The sequence below is a fragment of the Neovison vison genome, chromosome 10 (assembly GCF_020171115.1).
Source record: "Neovison vison isolate M4711 chromosome 10, ASM_NN_V1, whole genome shotgun sequence".
Classification (NCBI taxonomy): Eukaryota; Metazoa; Chordata; class Mammalia; order Carnivora; family Mustelidae; genus Neogale; species Neogale vison.
Genome location: NC_058100.1, coordinates 53729726 through 53751230, shown reverse-complemented (window position 1 = coordinate 53751230; position 21505 = coordinate 53729726). Strand labels below are relative to the sequence as shown.

At 43.9% G+C, this 21505-nt stretch overlaps 1 protein-coding gene across 2 annotated transcripts; it reads right to left on the bottom strand.

Moving 5' to 3' along the window:
- Positions 1 to 1188: 1188 nt before the first annotated feature.
- Positions 1189 to 21300, bottom strand: NPHS2 (NPHS2 stomatin family member, podocin). Of its 2 annotated transcripts, none has more exons than XM_044267312.1 (8): positions 21042 to 21300; positions 16716 to 16819; positions 12449 to 12521; positions 10767 to 10849; positions 6956 to 7159; positions 5031 to 5086; positions 3490 to 3568; positions 1189 to 2403 (listed from the first exon to the last, which is right to left on the bottom strand). In XM_044267312.1, the coding sequence occupies exons 1-8, from the start codon at positions 21298 to 21300 to the stop codon at positions 2125 to 2127; spliced, it is 1137 nt and encodes a 378-aa protein (XP_044123247.1). In that variant the 3' UTR covers positions 1189 to 2124. The 2 variants fall into 2 exon arrangements, with proteins under 2 accessions (XP_044123247.1, XP_044123248.1); XM_044267313.1 differs by having other exon boundaries at positions 2160 to 2403; positions 5027 to 5086.
- Between the last annotated feature and the right edge of the window lie 205 nt (positions 21301 to 21505).

Below are 21505 nucleotides of genomic sequence, written 5' to 3'. Positions count from 1 at the left end.
TTAAAAGTACTGTTTTACTAACACACAGGATTTTAACAGGTTTTTTTTTTTTAAAGATTTTATTTATTTATTTGAGAGAGAGAGACAGTGAGAGAGAGCATGAGCGAGGAGAAGGTCAGAGAGCGAAGCAGACTCCCCATGGAGCTGGGAGCCTGATGCGGGACTCGATCCCGGGACTCCAGGATCACGCCCTGAGCCGAAGGCAGTCGTCCAACCAACTGAGCCACCCAGGCGTCCCGCACACAGGATTTTAGTAATATTTTTGGAATGTTAGTAAGATTTTATAAATTATTGATTTTTTTTAAAGTCTATAGAGGATTTGCTACCTCAGGATGCTTTCTCATTTACTTGGCTAATTTTTTTTCTGTAGAATCATATTTTATTTTTTAACTAACGTATAATGTATTATTTGTTTCAGGAGTATAGTTCTGTGAATCGTCAAATCTTACACAATTCACAGCACTCACCATAGCACACACGCTCCCCAGTGTCCATCACCCAGCCACCCCATCCCTCCCCACCCTACCCCTCAGCAACCCTCAATTTGCTTCCTGAGATTAAGAGTCTCTTATGGTTTGTCTCCCTCTCTGGTTTCATCTTGTTTCATTTTTCCCTCCCTTTTCCCCCAGGACCCCTGTCCTGCCTCTCAAATTCTTCATATCAGAGAGATCATATGATAATTGTCTTTCTCTGACTGACTTATTTCACTTAGCATAATCCCCTCTAGTTCCATCCACTTCATTGAAAATGGCAAGATTTCAGGGTTTATTGATGGCTGCAAGATATATATATATATAGATATATATATCTATATATATATATATATCTCACATCTTCTTTATCCATCCACCTGTCGATGAACATCCAGGCTCTTTCCATAGTTTGGCTATGGTGGACATCACTGCTATAAATATTCAGGTGCACGTCCCCCTTCGGATCACTACATTTGTGTAGATACCTATTTCTAACTGAGTAAGACAACTTAGTGGAGAGTAAGACTTACTTACAAGAATATATTCATAGTAAAGAATATCTGTACTAGCAAAGAATGCTTCTGGACATACATAGGTCATATATTGCCAATACTGCTTGAGAAACAAGCAAGTGGTAAATACTATACTGAGAATATGAGACCCATGTTTACAGCGATGCTTCTTGAGATTTTAAGCAACATGTATCAGGTAAATGTTTTTGTCCTTTTATTTCTCTCTTTTAAGAATTTTTAAAAAGGTTTTTATTTATTCATTTAACAGAGAGGGAGAGTACAGGCAGGGAGAGCAGCAGGCAGAGTGGGAGGGAGGAGCAAGCTCTCTGCTGAGCCAGGAGCCAGGTGTGGGACTCGATCCCAGGACTCTGGGATCACGACCTGAGCTGAAAGCAGCCACTTAGCAAACTGAGCCACCCAGGCGTCCCGTATTTCTCTATGATAAAGTCTCCATAAAAAGAATTCCTTTAAAATTCTTCTAATGAGATGTAAATTTTATATCCAGCCCAAGTACAACTTGCTTTCTTTCAGTCGCTCAGGAACATTTAAGTGTCAGTGTGGTGCACCTATCGGGGTTGGATGTGAAGACCATAGGGTGAACATATAAGGTTGAGTGGGGCTGGGGGTGGGGGGAGGTGAGGGGCAATGACCAAGAGGTGCCTTAGAAGAGGAAGCCATAGTACAGCTTGCGAGAAGACTGCGTCTTAACTACGGGTTTACAATACGTGTGATGACCACAATAAAAGGGACACATAGAAAGGACCATGGGAGCACCACAGACCTTGCCAAAGGGGCCAGGGGGCATTCAGCAAAAAAAAAAAAATAAGACACTTGAACTACATCTTTGGAAGTCAGAATTTAGCCACCTTTAGACACAAAATTCTTTCCCAAGTAGAATGTTGGCTAAAGCTCTTTCCCATAATCAGTCTAATTTAAATGATCTATCTAAACTTGTCATCACATCACCTCACTGTCTCCTCACAGACAATTGCTTCGGATTGCTGAGCTGTGACTGTGCGTTCCCAGGGCATTCCGTATGGCAACCGAAGAAAGCGTGGGAAGTGAGGGCCGTGTGCCTCCCTCAGGGATGTGGCTGTCACCTGGCAGGCCCCTACCAGGCACCTTACCCTTGGCTCCTTCTATAGCATGGGAGAGTCTTTCTTTTTAGGATTTGGGGGCTCGACAGGTTTGGAAGGATTGGGGAAAGGGAGGCTTCCTTGAGTTCTACTACTAGGCGAAGACAGGAAATTGAGCAAGTCAAATGGCAGAGGCAAAACCACGGTGGAAGGTTTGTCCGTGGACAGGGACTGGAGGGTGTGGAGGTACCGCAGCTGAACAGCGGCCGGAGTGCCGGCCAGGATCTCCGCTGCCCGTCTCAGGGACTCCGACGCAGCCCTCTCTCCTTCCGCAGCGATTACCTGGGGAGCAGATGCGAAGAGAAGCTGAGTGATCTTTTTCCTTTTCATGGCTTCAAGGTTTTCCAAGATGGTCAGTGTTCCTCGGCCAACAAGCACAGCACGTCCGCCAGGCTCCAGGCACGGTGAAGGCACATGGCAGACGGCCTCCTCTCCCAAGGATCCTGATCTAGGGCGGATCAGTGGCACTCTTCGTTGTAATTTAAGGCCGAATTTGTCAAGGGCCCTGACAAGTGTAGTGATGTGTGAGGGGAGTCATTAATTAGGTCCTCTGGGCCTTGAGAAATGAGTAGGAGTTCCCATACTGAGAAAAAGTTGGCCAGCATTCTAGGTGAGGACGTGGCAAAATGAATGAGTGAACATTTCAGAGGAAAAAGCACAAAGCTTTTTGTCCACCTTAACGTGGACAAAGAGACTAGACTCAGATCTAGATGCAACTCTGCCCAGAGGACCACTTTCTTCCCCTTCCTCCTCTCAACACTCCTGGGATCCCGAACTTTCCTGTGGTGCGGTGGTTCTTCTTTGCCTGCTTTCTGTTCTTTACGAGCAATCTGTCTCCCCTTCAGTCCATCCTCATTTTCCTTTTCCTCCCACCCCTCCTCCCACCCCCACTTCCATCTCCAGGAGCTGCTGGCGGCCACAGCTGTGCTAGGCTGGGCCTGGCTGCACCTTCTCTCGACTCCGGCATTGAGGGAACCGGGCCTCATCGTGGTCGTCCCTGCGCAGCCTGCACTGAGAGAGGGAGGCGGGTCTTTGACATTAACTCATTAACACAGAGGGGACGTGGGGCTGATATTACTAGGGAAAGAGGCCTTCATGAGAGAAGAGGGATGGAGGGTGGGAGAGGCCTTTCAGGAGAGAGCAAAGGCAAGACTCGAGGAGGAAGAGAAGCTCACTGTTACCAGAGGCTTCAGAGAGCGGGTGTCGTGGAGGAGGCCATGTGGCATTAGTCAGGTGGCTGTGAACACGCTTTGAGGCAATTAGTAGGATGGGGTGGCGGGCACGAGCTCGGGGATGAGCCGGGGGTGAGGAAGCTGCAGGCCATGCGCCTGGCCTCGGTGGGAGGCTGCCCGCTTGGCGCTGGCTCACCCGCACTTTGGCCTGTCTCTGCGCTTCGGCCTCCACAGCCAGGGAGTGCTGGAGCCCCACCGGCAGCCGGACGTCCTTGCTGGAAAGGAAAGAGGGCGGGCAGGTGTGTGAGCCGCAGGGCTCTTAGCAGCCAGGGCTTCAGCCGGGCGGCCAGCGTCTCTGCTGGCACTTCAGGATGCACAAGCCATCTAAGAGAGTGACCGCCCCTAGGCCTCTAAGGTCAATGGTGGGCAGAGAAGAGCCGCTCGAAAGTCAGGGCCTCAAAGGCAGACACTCATGGTCGGTGATGCTACGGTGGCAGCACTCGGGTTTGTCTGTGCAAGTAGAACACATTCTTTTGTTGATAGAGGATTATGACTTTTCCTGCTTAAGGTTTAATCTAAACCTCAGCTATTAAATTTCAACGATGAAAACAGCTTTGATGGGGTACCTGTGTGGCTCAGTCGGTTAAGCGTCTACCTTTGGCTCAGGTCACGATCATGGGATGGAGCCTCCCGTTAAAAAGGGAGCCTGCTTCTCCCTCTCCCTCTCCCTCTGCCATTCTCCAAACCTGTGCTCTCTGGCTCTCTCTCTCTCTCTCTCTCTCTCTCTCAAATAAGTAAATACAATCTTAAAAAAAAAATAACAACAACAAAAGAAAAACAGCTTTAACAAGCTGGGGAGACATCTAATTTTCTAAAGGAATTGATTTTGAAAAGAGTAGAACTAACCACATAAGAGTAATACTTAATGTATTACATAAAAGATACAAAATTGTATTTTACCCTGTTTGCAACTATGAAGATGACACAGCTCGAAAACAACTGGCACTTCCATGGAAAGTTAAACATGGAGTTACCATAGGAGCCAGTAATTCTGCTAGGTATATGTGAAAACACGTTCCCACAAAAGCTTGCACATGAACGGTCGCTGCGGAATAGTCTTAACGTGGAAACAACCCAAATGCCCATCATGAACGAGCAGGTGATCCCGATGGGCTGTACCCACACAACTAACAGATAGTATATGACCATCAAAAGGAATGACGTCCTGATTCCTGCTTCCCCATGGATGAACCTTGAAAACAACATCCTGAGTGAAAGAAACCAAACACAAAAGGCCATGTAATAGATGACAGCTTTTGTCTGAGATGTCCAGGACAGGTGAGTGCACATTAGTGTCGTCGGGCAATGAGGAGTCCCTGCTGATGGGTGTGGGTTTTCTTTTGGGGGCAATGAAAATGTTATGAAATTAGATAGTCGTGATGGTTACACCACTCCATGAATACAATAAAAACACCCGCTTGTACTTTAAAATGGTTATAATGGTGAGTTTTATCTCAAAAAAGTTGTTTTAAACCCATGGAGAGAAATATAATGAAAGTAACCTGCCTAAATGTTATGGAGGTTGTGTTATCGCTGTGAGTAAATGTTTTTGTCTCAATTTATGCCAATGTGGCTATAGTGCTAAACTCATTGAAAATAATTTAAAAAATTATTTTAAAATAAAACCAGAATATTTCCATTTGTCACATTGCTTTTCTTGCTTAATTTCCTACCCACATTTCTGTTCTCTCCACTTTGATTCCCCAAATACAGGTCACTGCATCCAAGGCCACCTGTGGAGGGAAGAGTTGAGATGTCAGCGAGAACCTCCAGGTGAGTAGAGCACCCATGTGCCCTCATGGCCATTGTTCTGAACTGAGAAAGTGCATTTCCTTTGAAGGGACATTCATCTCCTATTTTGTTTAAACCTTACGGTGTCTTGCAAAAAATTGCTTAACTTGGGGTGCCTGGGTGGCTCATGTCATTAAGCACCTGTCTCTTGATTTTGGCTCAGGTCGTGATCTCAGGGTTGTGAAATCAAGCCCCACATTGGGCTCCGTGCTGTGTGTGGAGCCTACTTGATATTCTCTCTCTCTCTCCCCCTTTGCCCCTCTCCCCACACACTCTCTCTCTCTCTTTTTAAAAAATAAACTTGCTTAACTGCACAGTGCTGCTCAATAAATATTGGGGAATTAGAGATGGTGTGGTAGGCTGAATAATGGCTCCCAATCCATGTCCTAATCTCTGGAACCTGTAAATGTTACCCCCAAAGAGACCTTGAAGATGGGATTAAGTTTAAAGGATCTTAAAATGGGGGCGATTACCTAGGATCTTCCCTGTGGGGTCCAAAAGCAGTCACAAGTGTCCTTTTAAGAGGGAACAGAAGGAGATGTGACTATGGAAGAGGAGAAGGTAATGTGATTCTGGGGGCAGAATTTGTTGGGATAGGAAGGAAGGGGCCAGGAAGCTGGGGAAATGGGCGGCCGCTAGAAACTGGAAAAGGCAAGAAAATGAATTTTCCTCTTGGAACCTCCAGAAGGAAGCAGCCCTGTTGCTATCTTGACTTTGGCCCCAGTGGGACTGCTTTTGGACTCCTGGCCTTCAAAACCTTAAGAGATCAAACTGACATCATTGTAAGTCACCAAATGTGTGGTAATTTGTTACAGAAGCAATGGGAAACCAATACAGACGGTGAACTTGTTAAATCTGTTTGAAGATGCATTATTAGAGAACCAGAGTCTAGGCTCTCCCAAATGGTTTCATTTAGAGGTGCTTCCTTCCTGCTGGTGGCACCAATTTACCGCACTTCCCTGTCCCAGAAGGCAGAAGACAATGAATTGTGGGCTCTGGAAAGGTGGGGCAGGGCATGGCGTACCCAATGGGCACACATACTCTTTTCCGATTCACTAGTTTCTGAGGATTTCTGTGGCTAGACAGCTAGCTAGTGACTAATCTGGGGGGGTAGTGATGAGAGGGCGTGTTGAAAAAACCTCATGTAAGCGGTGGCATCTTAAAAGACAAATAGGATTTTGCCTGTGGGGAAAAGCAAAGCATTCCTTGCAGAGGCACTGGGGAGCAGGAAGTGCTGAAGGCCAGAGAAACACTGGCCTTCAGTGTGGGGTGGGGGAGGAGGGTTGGAGGGTTAGAACATGGTGGGGGGTGAGGGGAGATGGCAAGGGATGGGGCTACAACAGCTGGCTCATTTGTTCACTCATCTGGAGAACATTGTCTGACTGCTGTGTGACAAGCCCTGTGCCGGGTGCTATGAACAAAGAGATGGGTAAAATATGACCCCTGCCATTGTGGAGTCCATAATCTGGGAAGACACATGTGGACATACATAAATTATAATCCAGTGTAACAAAGGCAAGCTTGGGTGTCCAGCCTCCGGACCTTGTCTTGCATCCTTTAGAAGGAGTGATGAACAGGAAGAGAGGCTGAGGGGCCAAGGGGAAGTGCACATAGGTGGGATGAAGGGCAGAACCAGTGGCAATGACTTTCAACTTCTCACTCAGCTGTCAGCTCCTTGAAGGATGGCACCTTCAACAGTGAATGCCTGCCAGATGCTTCCATTGCATGTGCATCAATAAATGACCAGGGAAGAGATGAATAAAAGAGAAGGAGGTATTTCAACATATTCAATGACAAACATATCGAAGTACCTTTATATCTTGGGCAATGCTCTTCCTCTCTAGAAGAATTTCAGTGAGGGATCGATGTGCTAGGAGACGTTTCATGGTGGTCTGCACAAGAAATTGAACTGCTCTGGGCACGTGAGCAAGACTGTTTAGGAGGAGAGAGGCATTTTCCATTCGGTAGTAGCAGATGGCATCTATCTCCATTATAAACATGTCTTTGGTCACAACCTGGGCAGAAAAAAAGAGTTTGGAGAATAGACCTTATTTTAGGTCTCTTTTCCCAGGTGAGGATAATGAAGCTAAATGTGTTCAAGGGAAATTTTCTCAGTATGATTACAGGGGGGGGAAAAAAAGAGTCTTTGGCCCACCCTTTTATTCAAAATAGATGTGTTTTTGGAGATTATGGAGTTTTTTTTTTTTTTAGATTATGGAGTTTTTATGAAATATACTAAACAACTTACTATTTAAAGGATCCTGTTGTAAATAGTTTTAAAATTTTATTTATTTTTATTAATAATTATTTGCTTCAGGGGTATAGGTCTGTGAATCATCAGTCTTACACAATTCACAGCACATACCCTCCCCAATGTCCATCACCCAGCCACCCTCCACTCCAGCAACTCCCGATTTGTTTCCTATGATTAAGAGTCTCTTATGGTTTGTCTCCCTCTCTGGTTTCATCTTGATTTATTTTTCCCATCCTTCCTCTATGCTCCTTTGTTTTTTTCTCAGATTCCACATATGAATGAAATCACATGATGATTGTCTTTCACTGATTAACTTATTTCACTTAGCATAATCCCCTCTAGTTCCATCCATGTCATTGCAAAGGGCAAGATTTCAGTTTTTGATGGCTGCATTGTGTATGTATGTGTGTGTGTGTGTGTGTGTATACTTATCACATCTTCTTTATCCATTTATCTGTCACTGGACACCTGGGCTCTTTCCATAGTTTGGCTATTGTGGACATTCGGGTACAGGTGCCCTTTTGGATCACTACATTTGTATCTTCGGGGTAAATAAGCAATAGTGCAATTGCTGGATTATAGGGTAGCTCTTTTTTCAACTTTTTGAGGAACCTCCATACTGTTTTCCAGAATGGCTGCACCAGCTTGCATTCCCACAAACACTGTAGGAGGGTTCCCCTTTCTCCACAACCTTGCCAACACCTGTTGTTTCCTGACTTGTTCATTTTAGCCATTCTGACCAGTGTGAGGTGGTATCTCACTGTGATTTTGATTAGTATTTCCCTGATGCTGAGTGACGTGGAGCACTTTTTCATGTGTCTGTTGGCCATTTGGATGTCTTCTTTGCAGAAATGTCTGTTCATGTCTTCTGCCCATTTCTTGATTGGATTATTTGTTCTTTGGCTGTTAAGTTTGATAAGATCTTTATAGATTTTGGATACTAGCCCTTTATCTGATATATTATTTGCAAATATCTTCTCCTATCCTGTCAGTTGTCTTTGGTTTTGTTGAGTTTTTTTCTTTGCTGTGCAAAAGCTTTTGATCTTGATGAAGTCCCAGTAGTTCATTTTTGCCCTGGCTTCCTTTGCCTTTGGTGATGTTTCTAGGAAGAAGTTGCTGTGGCTGAGGCTGAAGAGGTTGCTGCCTGTGTTCTCCTTAAGGTTTTTGAAGGATTCCTATCTCACATTAGGTCTTTCACCCATTTTGAGTCTATTTTTGTGTGTGGTATAAGGAATGGTTCAGTTTCATTCTTCTGTATGTGTTTGTCCAATTTTCCCAGCACCATTTGTTGAAGAGACTGTCTTTTTTTCCATCAGACATTCTTTCTCGCTTTGTTGAAGATGAGTTGATCATAGAGTTGAGGGTCCATTTCTGGGTTCTCTATTCTGTTCCATTGATCTGTGTGTCTGTTTTTGTGCCAGTGTCATACCATCTTGATGATTACAGTTTTGTAATAGAGCTTGAAGTCCAGAATTGTGATGCCACAAGCTTTTCTTTTCTTTTTCTTTTTTTCAAGATTTTATTTATTTATTTGACAGAGAGAGAGAGTGAGTGATAGAAGGAAAACAAGCATGGGGAGTGGGAGAGGGAAGAGGAGGCTTCCCGCTGAGCAGGGAACTGGGTGCGGGACTTGATCCCAGGACTCTGGGATCATAACCTGAGCCCAAAGGCAGAAGCTAAACGACTGAGCTGCCCAGGCACCCCTGCTTTTGTTTTTCAACACTCCCCTGGCTATTCAGGGTCTTTTCCGGTTCCATATAAATTTTAGGATTATTTGTTCCAGCTCTGCGAAAAAAGCTGACGGTACTTTGATATGGATTGCATTAAATGTGTAGATTGCTTTAGGTAGCAGACATTTTCACAATATTTGTTCTTCCAACCCATGAGCATGGAACATTTTTCCATTTCTTTTGTCTTCCTCAATATATTTTGTGTATATTCTATAGTATTCTGAGTACAGATTCTTTGCCTCTTTGGTTAGATTTATTCCTAGGTATCTTATGGTTTTGAGTACAATTGAAAATGGGATTGACTCCTTAATTTCTCTTTCTTTTGTCTTAGTGTATAGAAATGCAACTGATTTTTATGCATTGATTTTATATCCTGACACTTTACTGAATTCCTGTATGAGTTCTAGCAGTTTTGGGGTGGCTTTGGGTTTTCCACATAATGTAAATATCAGGAATAATTTTTCTTAGATGAAAGCATTCAGATAATTGTTTTAACCTGATGCCAAAAAAAAAATGTGCTAAAAGGAAAGCATGTTCTAGGAAACAAGTGCTCTGATATGTTGTTTGCTGAGTATATACTAGGCAGCAGACAGGTGCTACATACCCAGAGCCTAAAAAGCTGCTCCTTCTCAGTATTTCCATTTTTAGACACTTATAACAAGGACATAGTTTAAGGATTTAGCTACAAGGATGTCATTCATAGTGTTGTTTATTATAATGAAAAATTAAAAATAAAAAATATGTTAATATTCACAATAGGGAATTGTGAATTGTGGTACATTCATACAGTGAAATGCTATGTGACCATTTAAAACAAAGGGCAGGGGCGCCTGGGTGGCTCAGTGGGTTAAAGCCTCTGCCTTCAGCTCAGGTTATGATCCCAGGGTCCTGGGATTGAGCCCCGCATCAGGCTCTCTGCTTGGCAGGGAGCCTGCTTCCTCCTCTCTCTCTGCCTGCCTCTCTGCCTACTTGTGATCTCTGTCAAATAAATAAATAAAAAATCTTAAAAACAAAGGGCGCCTGGGTAGCTCAGTGGGAAGAGCATGAGACTCTTGATCTTGGGGTTGTGAGTTCAAGCCCCACGTTGGGTCTAGATATTACTTAAAAATAAAATCTTGAAGAAAATAAGACAAAGGGATAGAAACATAGCTTGAAAACATGCTCCAACTCTAGTTGGATCATGGAGTGTTGAGTGGAAAAAGGCATATTATAAAATAGTATATGTAACCTGTCTGTAAATACAGCCACATACATAGAAAGATTTGAAAGGATAGACTCCAATAAAAGGGGAACTTAGTTTAGCCAAGCTGACCCATAAAATTAACCATCACAAAGTCCTTTGCCCATTTTTAAGTGAGTTGTTTGCTTTCTTGTCGATCTGTAAGATTTCTTTATACATTCTGGGTATTAAACCTTATCAGAAGCATTATTTGCAAATATTTTCTTCCACTCCCATAGGTTAACTGTTCATTCATTTGATCGTGTTTTTAATTTTGATATAGGAGTTTTTAATTTTGATATAGCCCATATCTCTACTTTCCTACTTTTGAGCTTAAATAGTCATTTTGCCTTGGACCAGAATTGGTAGCTCAGCCATATGAAATGTAGAGAGAAAGCAAAATCCATCATTTGACTTACCTCATGAAAGGGTATCTCCAAAGTTTGGAGACGAAGGTCAACCTTGTGATAGGTATCCAGGCAGGGCAAAAAGAAGAAAAGGCCTAGAAGAGGGGGGCGGGGAGATTGACAGGTGAATGATTAGTATGGAGATTGTCTGGGCTTTACCTCTTTGAGGTCAGGTTGCATATTGCATTGCTTTCCTTAGCCTCCAACTACAGACCGATTGGGTAATCCCTCTCTACCCCTATCGTGAGTTTGTGGTTGCTAAGTTACCATGTAATTTTTTGTTCAATCTAGGACACTTTTGAGGGTGAAAGGAGAGCATTGTTACAACTTACTCTAGGAGAACAGATATAAACAGGGATTAACCCCAGCAAAATGGGCTGTGTGGTCTCCTTGGTTATGGTGCAGACCCCTCCAGATCTTTTATTTTTTTTTTTTTTTAGATTTTATTTATTTATTTGACAGAGATCACAAGTAGGCAGAAAGGCAGGCAGAAAGAGAGAGGAGGGAAGCAGGCTTCCTGCTGAGCAGAGAGCCCCATGCAGGGCTTGATCCCAGAACCCTGGGATCACGACCTGAGCCGAAGGCAGAGGCCTTAACCCACTGAGCCACCCAGGCGCCCCAACCCCTCCAGATCTTGAGTAACATGTCTGTCTTCTTCACTAAATTTAACTCTCTAACAAGAGTGTCTTATGAACATCTATTAGTCTTAGTGCCTTTAAGGGACTCTGTAAAATTATTTTTGAATCCATGCATGTACCATTATGAACAACTTTAGAGCTGGCAAACTCCGGAGTCCAGGACCTCTCAGAGGAGCAGACTAGCTACTCGCCCTTTCTAGTTGCAGTAAAGGAGGACGCTGAAAACTAGAACCAGAACAAATGCTCCCTGTCCTAGACCACAGGCTCTGGTTCTACTTTTGTGTGGATCCATCTGCTTGTTCTGCATTGTCAAACTCAGATTTGTGTCTTCTAGTCTAGTCTAGTCTCTATTCTCTACTTGTTTCTATAGAGCTGGCTTGACTCTTGGATGCTTTCTAATATATGCACCTGGGACTTCACTCCTTCCCATGCCTTTCTGGCTGGCGGGGATCTGCAAACCCCAACTACTAGACTTTGTGGACTAACTATACTTCTGTCTGTGCTTGGATCTCTGGACATCTCTGCTAGACTTTAAGGTCCTAGAGATCAGAAACCACGTCTCATGTATCCATCTTTGCCTCCTGGGCAGTTAGACATTGTCTAAACCACAGGAAGTGCTCAGTCTATGTTTTCTAAATTCCTTGAACTGAAGGCCAATTTGTCACTCAGATGCTGGACTTTGCCTATCTCTGGTTTGTTCTGACAGCCACCCGCACCCCCCCGCCCCAAAAACAAATTCTGAACTAGCTCACAGCACTCTAACCAAAACATGTTCTGCTCAAAACAGTGCCTAGCCATGGGTCTTAGGCCTACTTGCTACTCCAACCAGCCCAGCCCCGGCACTTGACTCTCTATGCCCATCCTCTCTCTTGGCCATTTTGACAGGATAGTAATGCTCTCTGAAGACTCTTTCATAACCTGTGTTACAAGTAACAGATTAGTCAATGCAGATATCACGAACCAGGTGACTTTATATAATCTGAGGTCCATATTACAAATATGCACGGACTGAAGAAATTGGCAAGTCTATGGCAGGGGTAGAAGGGTGTTTCATACCAGGGCCTTTGGCTCTTCCAGGAAGCAGATGTCCCAGTCGGAATATTAATACTCTCTCATACTCCTGTGCAACCTAAAGGGAAAAATAATACTTTCGAAACACTCCAAGAAAGAAAAAGTCTTCAAAAGGCCTTGGCACATGAGAATGATCCTAGATATCAGAAAACTAGTTTTGAGAACTAAGAAAAAATTTCTATTAACATTTACGTTTCCAGAATGTACACTTAGTAAAGGTAGAACTTCAGAAACCAGTGCAAGTATATTGGCCTTGTTAATTTTTGAGCCCATGAACAGAATTTTGATTAAAGAGTCATGATGATCTAAAAAATAATGCTTCTACGATGTCCAACATACAGAAATCAGGAAAATCACAGTGTGTTTAATCTTGTAGTTTGCTGTAACTTCTCCATTATTAGCTTTTGCTATTTAATGGAAAGAGGGAGTATATTTTAATACCCCTTGTGATAATTGTTTCAAACTGCAATTTCTTCTGAGGTCGATTCACAATGATTCAACTAGATCTCAATTTACCAATTGCCATTGGTGATCGTGTCTAGAAAAATGAAAATTGTGTAGCATTTTTAAATGACACAAAGGAAGATTCTCTTTGTGTAGAAATATCTGTATGTTAGAAGAGAAACAGGGAAATTAACACATACTACTTCAAAAATAAACTTCATTTTTTCTGGCCCAGTATCAAAATCTGGGTTCTACTGTTTGCTTATCGTTAGTTTATTTGGTCTGTTGATTTGTATATGTGCCCCACCTGTGAACTCTTGTTGAATGAACAAATGAATTATTTGTGACTGTAGACATGCTTTCCTTCTTCATCCTTCCTCCACTTTAGAAAGCTCCACTGAATAATAATTAGTCAAATATGAAAAGGCAGTAAAGAGACAAAAAGTAACACATTTTGAAGTGTGATTCCTAAGGGAAGAGCTCCGCGCCCCCCCCACCCCGCCAAAGTCCCTTGGGACATGACTTGTTGATCTTTCTGAGGTTTATAAGTCCTGTACCTGAATCCTGCCTTTCTTTTTTTTTTTTCTTTTTTTTTTTTTCCCGCCCCCTGAATCCTGCCTTTCTTGTTGAAACAATGAATGAGAAGGAATACCTACCTAGATTTGTCTCCTAGAGCAGGGCCCCGGCATCTCTGATTTCCTGGTCCCCTGGCATTACTTATTTATTTTCTGCCTTTACTGGAAGAAACAAATTCTTCCTAGAGATGCAGAGGAGACTTACTTCTTTGAGACCTTGCTCAAATGTTACACAATATTCTGCTTCTGTATCCGCTACCTAATTGACTTTAAGGTTTACCATTCCCCGCCCCCAAAAGGTTTATTTAATTATTTTAGAGAGGGAGAGTGTGTGCACGTGTGCATGTACCGGCAGGGGCCGAGGGAGAGGGAGAGAGAATCCTTAAGCAGGCTCCCTGCTGAGCACACAGCCCAATCTGGGCTTGATCCCAGGACCCTGAGATCGTAACCTAAGCCAAAATCAAGGGTCGTGTGCTTAACCCACTGAGTCACCCTAGGCACCCAAGACAAAATGGAATTGAAAACAAACACACAAAAATGTGCTATTGATAAAGACGGACACTGTATAACAATAAAAGGGTCAGTGTGTTGGGAAAGTATAACAATGATAAACATATATGTACCTAAAAATAGAGATCTAAAATATAAGAATCAAAAATCAAAAGAACTAAAGGGAGAAACAGACAATTCAAGCAACAATAATAATTGGAAAATTTAATATTCCACTTTCAATCATGGAGAGAACAACTAGGCAGAAGATAAACAAGGAAATAAGATTTGAATAACACTATACACAAAATAGACCAAACAGATACCTACACACAACACCCAACAACAGCAAAATACACTTTCTTCTCAAGAGCACATGAAACATTGGGGTGCCTCTGTGCTTGGTCGATTAAGCGTCTACCTTCAGCTCAGGTCATGATACCAGAGTACCAGGATTGAACCCTGTATTGGGCTCCCAACTCAGTGGGGAGTCTGCTTCTCCCTCTGACTCTCACCCCTCTGGTGTCCTCTGTCTCACACTCTCACTCTCTCAAATATATAAGTAAAAATTTCAAAAAAAGGAAAAAAGAACACATGAAACATCTGTAGGATAGATCAAACGTTAGCCATAAAACAAACCTCAATAAATTTAAAGCTATTGAAATTACACAAAGTATGTTATCTGATTACAATGGAATGAAATTGGAAATCACTAACAAGGAAATTTAGGGAATTCAGAAATATATAAAAACTGAATGACACACTCTAAAATAACAAATGGGTCGGGGTGCCTGGGTGGCTCAGTGGATTAAAGCCTTTGCCTTCAGCTCAGGTCATGATCCCAGGGTCCTGGGATCAAGCCCCACATCGGGCTCTCTGCTCAGCAGGGAGCCTGCCTCCTCCTCTCTCTCTCTCTCTCTCTGCCTGCCTCTCTGCCTACTTGTGATCTCTGTCAAATAAATAAATAAAGTCTTTAAAATAAAATAAGTCTTAAAAATAAATCTTATTTAAAATAAATATAATAAATAAATATATAAAATAAATAAATAAAAAGATAAATATAATAATATACAATATATAATATATATAAATAAAATAAAAAATAAATATAATAAAATATATCTTATTTAAAATAAATCTTAAAAATAAAATAACCAATGGATCAAAGAAGCAATCAAAAGAGAAATTAGAAAATAGTTTGAGTTGAATGAAAACAAAAACTTAGATACCAAAACATGAGGAATACAACTAAAGCAGTGCTTAAGAGGAAAATTTATAGTGTAGATGCCTATGATAAAAGATAAAAAATAAAACCCCAGTTGTCTACCGTAAGATGCTGGAAATAGAAGAGCAAACTAACTCTAAAGCAAACAGAAAGAAGAAATTAATGAAGATTAGAGTGGAAATAAATGAAATAGAAAATAGAAAAACAAAAGAAAAATCAACCAGAATTTGGTTCTTTGAAAAGATCAACAAAATTGACAAATATTTAGTTAACTGGACCAGGGAGAAAAAAAGAAGACTCAGATTTCCAAAATCAGGAATGAAAAAAGGAATTACAGGAACATCACTACTGTCCTTACAGGGGGAAAATTTAAAAAAAGATAATAAAAGAAAATACTATGAACATCTATATGCCTCAAATTAGATATAACTTAGGTGAAATGGACAAATCCCAGTATAGATGCAAGTACTAAACTGACCTGAGAAAAAAACAAACTGAAAAGACCCAGAAGTAAAAGACTGATTAGCAGTTTTGAAATTTCGCACAGAGAAAAGTCCAAGACCAGATGGTTTCACTGGTGAATCGTGCCAAACATTTAACAAGCAAGTAATACCAGTTCTTCACAAATTCAGAAAGAGAAGAACAGAGAAATCTGTCCAACCGCTTCTCTGAGACCAGTATTTCCTGATGCCAAAACAAGAGATCTACATCACAAGGAAACTACAGACCAATACGTCTTATGAATAAAGATGTAAAACCCTCCACAAACTACCAGCTGCCTGAACCTGGGAACATAAAAAGAGGATTAGACGCCATAACCAAGTGGGATTTATAACTAGGAACACACAGTTGGTTTAACATCCAAAATTCAATGAATGTGATACACCATCTCAATAGAATAAAGGGCAAATAGCACGTGATTATCTCAATGGATGCAGAAAAGGCACTGGACAAAATCCAATACCCTTCTGTGAAAGAGGATGGCTGGGGGTGGGATGGGCGCTGGGGGCAGAGGAAGAAGAGGAGGAGGGTAGAGGGGGAGGGGCGTGCATGAGAAGTGCCATCAGCAATGGTCCCAGCACCTCCTGTAGCCCCGTAGCCTTCCAGTCAAGGACCTGATCTTCCCCGGCAGCTCCGCCAATGACAGCAATGGCAGGGGTACTCAGGCCTGGCCATTTCTGCCCATCACGGAACTCCTTTTTGAAGCAGACTTTGCTCTGGAGTTTCCCCTCAGGCTGGCCAACACTACACCCCAGTCTGAGGCTCTTTCTGTCCCATCCTTCCTTCACTTCTCATAGCGCAGGTGTCAGACCTGCATCATTGTCTGACGGCTCTCTCTGCCTACCCTTACTCTCTCTTCCTTAATCTTTCACAGACAATGCCTCCCAATGACTCCCAGAGGAGTGGGGGTGAGGCCATTCCATGCAGAGCAGACAGCACTTACCAAGTCACAGAGGACTGGACCTGGGGTCAGTGAGAGGCACCAAGAAATTCCTTTCTGGGTCTCATGGAATCTTACCTTTATGCAGAACCAGATGGAAAAAGGGAAGGTCACGATGATGAAGAGCAGGGATGTGAGGACAAGGAGCCATTCACAGACCCCTAAACCTGAAGACTTGGTACCTAAAACAAAACAAAAAAAAAGGGGGGGGGAGGAATACTTATACTGGAAATGTTACCATATTCACTGACCAGTACTTGTTCATCCAATTCTTGGTAGGAGGGTCAGAGCAATGTGTAGACTTTGCTAGAAATTTAGAGGGAGCTGGATATCAGTGGTCAGTTCACATGATGGGACATTGTCTGGGCAGGGCTCTGTAGGGCTGTGGAAGGTGGAACAGACTTCTGGAAAGGCCATAGTGGGGTACCTGGAAAAAGCACAGAATCTCGGCAGAAGGTCTGGATCCCGTTCTGACTCCACCATTTTCTGTCCAGTGAACTTAAGCAAAGCACATGACCTCTTCAAACCTGTTTCGCTGGGGTACCTGGGTGGCTCAGTTGGTTAAATGTCTGCCTTCGGCTCAAGTCATGATCCCTGGGTCCTGGGATCAAGCTCTACATCAGGCTCCTTGCTCAGGGGGGAGTCTGCTTATCTGTCTCCCTCTGCCCCTGATTGTGTGCTCTCTCTCTCTCTCTCTCTCTCACTTTGTCTCTCAAATAAATAAATAAAATCTTAAACCAAAAAAAACCAAAAACCAAAAACCAAAACCCAAAACCTGTTTCCCCATCTATACGGTGGGGATGTTAACTAGCTCATAATAACTATCTCATAACTCTCTCATGAGATAGTTTTTATAGCATTGATATAAATAGGAAATTTCATATTTACATAAAAATCACTTAAGTGTACTTATTGGGTATCAAGTATTAATTCTTATGTTTCAAACCACATAGGTGCCGAGACTCATCTTCCCGGAAATGACTTCCCCGTCTACTGCCTGCCCCAAATGTCTCAAATTCCTCCATTAGAGTCTCTTCTTTGGATTAGGGTGTGGATCTCCAGACAGTCTTTGAAAAAATCATCCCTATGGGGTAATATCAGCCTTGTAGCATCTATAAATTAAAGTAATGAGGTACTGGACTGCAGAACTCCAGATTGCTTGAATAATAAAGGAAAATGTTTCAGGAAAAGCTAATCTCAAGAATACAAGCCTCCTGGGTTATTTACATTGTATCCCCATGGGCCTAGAATAGTGCCTGACCCAATATAGGTGCTCGATAAATAGTTGTTGACTTGTAAGGATGAAAGAGAAGTAGATAGAGAAAATTATTTAAATGTATTAGTTATGGAAACCTCAAGAATTTTAATCTCCAGGTCCTGGGAAGCTGGCCAAAGGGATGCTGTTTCTGAGTTTAAAAACATCATGGATGACCAGAAGTTGCCTATTTTCAAGGAATGGGGGGGGAAAAAAAGAGGAAAACTAGTTGGTAGCCTTGAATATTTGATTTCTGTGACTAGAAAATAATTGGAAAGGTCATCACCAAATCAATCACTTGCTACACAAGCATCAGCCCAAAATTAACATCAGCACTAAATGCTGAAGTATGGTAGTTCCTAAAGTGTGTCTCATCAAACACTAGTCGCTCAGCGTGCTCCACAAAACAGGAGTTCCCTCTCCAAACAAGTTTAGGAAATCCTGTGTTCCCTGTCCTACTTCTAGAGCTCCCCTGTTCATATGCATATTGAGGCAGGAGAATCCCTGCAGTAAAGAAGCATTCTTAGCTTTGTTTAACCTAAGATTTCCCAAACATTTGACCAGGCTGTGTTTTCTCCAAGGAAATTCATGTCCCATAATATTTATTTCTCACACAATCTATTTTGGGAAATGCTGCTTTATCAAAATCATGTTGGTTTTTTACAATATTCTTCCTTAAGGACAATAAGGGTGGTATTGCCATGTTTAATTAGTTTATAAACGTATTTCAATTGCCAGTGGTGACCTTGGCAAGTAAAAAGAAATAAATACACCTACGGACAAAATAGCATTTTATAAGGGAAGAAAATCCTCAAAATGCCTTCACAGAGGAGTTAGAGATGTGAACAAAAAACCTGATATTTAATACCCCAAATCTAACGTACAGCTTTACTCACAAAGTATTGTTCTCTTGGAATGAGTTCCTTGAATAGTCAGTTTGTTTGGTTTAAGTGAATAGTGAAATATTAAATGTTAAGAGAGAGAGAGTATTAGATAGGCCATAGTCTAAGAAGCTCCAACATTGTGGTAAGGTGAAGCTCTTTTCATCTCTCCCTATTTTTTTTGAAAGATTTTATTTATTTATTTGACAGAGAGAGATCACAAGTAGGCAGAGAGGCAGGCAGAGAGAGAGAGAGAGAGAGGAGGAAGCAGGCTCTCTGCTGAGCAGAGAGCCCGATGTGGGACTCGATCCCAGGACCCTGGGATTATGACCTGAGCTGAAGGCAGCGGCTTAACCCACTGAGCCACCCAGGTGCCCTATTTTTTTTTTTTTTTTAAGATTTTATTTATTTGACAGAGATCACAAGTAGGCAGAAAGGCCGGCAGAGAGAGCGGGGGTGGGGGTGGGTGGGGGAATGGGGGGGGAAGCAGGCTCCCTGCTAAGCAGAGAGCTTGATGCAGGGCTGGATCCCAGGACCCTGGGATCATGACCCGAGCTAAGGCAGAGGCTTCACCCACTGAACCACCCAGGCGCTCCCATTTCTCCCAAGTCTTAAGGAGCCTGGCTGAGGGAGCATGGTGCTAGGTGAGCAGGAGGAGGGGCTGTTGCTCCTCTCCCTCCCAGGACCCTTGGAAGCCACAGAAACTTCCCAGACAAGGACTCAGCAAGGCCACCTCATCCTCAATGGGACTATTGCTTAGGGTCTTGGGCTCCATTCACTTTATAGCTGGAGAGACTGAGGAAGGTCGCAAATTCCTTGCCTGAGGCCACACAGCTGGTAGCGGTGCTAGGACCCTGAGGAGGAAGCAGGGGCAGCACCATGCAAGGAGGGGCGGGGTCTGGAACACCCCCCCACCCCCCCACCCCCCCCCACCCCCCCACCCCCCCCACCCCCGCTTCCAGCTGTAGGTCTTTGGCAAGGCACTTAATTTCCCTGCAAGTTTCCCTATCAGCCATGTGGGAACAATAATAAAACTCAGTAAAACACCGAGTGTGTGCCTGGCAGATATTAAAGGGGGGCTCCGTTCCTTGCTTACCCCAACCGATGTGGTCTGAAGCACGATGCCTACAAGACAGCTCACCTCAGCAATACTGCAGCATTGAACCAAACAAACCTTTAAAGACCTGAAGTCTCTGACGGATGAAAAGGCATCAGTTGGGCCAAACAGCATTAAGATGATCCATATAAACTGCACCAACTGCACGAATCTTTGTCAAATCATACCTTTCAATGCTCCCACATATACTGCATTGCTGGTAACCAGGAAATGATGTTAAAATTTCATAGCCCGCAGAAAGCAAAATAACACACGCTTCCTTACCGACTTTCCGTTAGACCTCTGCCATTCTACACTAAAGGTGTAAGGCATTTTTTTCTTCCATTTACTCTAAAAAGGATTGGGAACAGATAAATTTGTATCTAAGAGTTGCTCCACCCACAGAAGCCAAAAAGACATCTTTTCCCCGTGAGTCCTTCCTTTGGTCTAACCTTCCTCTATTTTAGCTTGCAAGGATTCTGTTCAAATTGGGTCTCTTCTTTGCTCCCAGCTCTGTGCAAAGTGCTTTGAGTGCCACATCTCCTTTTATCCTCACACCTGCCCTCCCAGGTAGTACAGTTGTTATCCCTCTGGCATAGCTGGTCAAGGCCGCGCCTCTGATCCCATGGCTAGCTAGCTGAGGTTTAAATTCAGGTCTAGCTCTTCTCCACTTGGCTCTGCTGCCAAATGATCACCCCGAAGAAAGGTTAAAGTACTTTTAGGTAAGATGGAGGGATGGGGATGCGGGGAAAAGAATAAGCTGCTTATTCGCCCAGAACCACCAGTTCTTGAATGTCTGCACTTAGATTAGGTGCCCATATACTCTTCCTTGGCCACAACAACCCCTGCAAGATTCCTTTGCCAGAAGTGCTCGTTGGTCCCCAACCTGGACTACTCTCCCTCCCACCTGTCATCCAAGGCTAGCCTCTGAGACCAACAGTATTTTGTTGATGTCATCTGTATTTCTTCTGATGTATTTGGGTCCCCATCACTGGGAAGGAGGATGGCGGGTCCTAACTCAGGCCTTTCATTTTCTGGGAATCTGAGCAGGTCCAGCAGGCTGCTCTGGCCTCGGTGGCTCTCAGCGCCGTGACTCGTTCTCCTCGACCTGCCGTCCCTTGGGTACCACGCGGAAAGGCCACCCCATCTCCCGCATCTCGGACCTGCTATACCTTCCTCGGGCCGCTCGCTCTCCAGCAGCGCCACCACCTCGGTGCCCTCCTCACCGGAGCCCCGGACCTCATCCACGTCCACCACGGTGGCTGCGGGCGCGGGGGACTCCCCCCGGCTCCCCGCCTGCTCGCGCCCCGCGTCCCGGCGCCTACGGCTTCCACCGCCCCTCTCGGCCCTCGCCCTCTTGTTCTCCTTGTGGGGGGACCTGCCGCTTCTCCCGTGGGCCTCTCTGGAGGAGCTCCGAGCCCTCCTTTCCATCGCTGGGAGCCAGCCCCGGAGCGCCGTCGGGGCGGAGTGACCCTCAGGCACGACCGGGGAAGGTAATGACCGCGGGCGGGGCGCAGGGCGGGGCGCGGGGCGGGGCGCGGGACGGGGCGGAGGCTCTGCTCGCCGGGAGGCAGGACGGCGGGTCCTACCAGTCCCCAGTCTCCGGGGATCTCCCGCGACGCGTTTGCATGAAGGC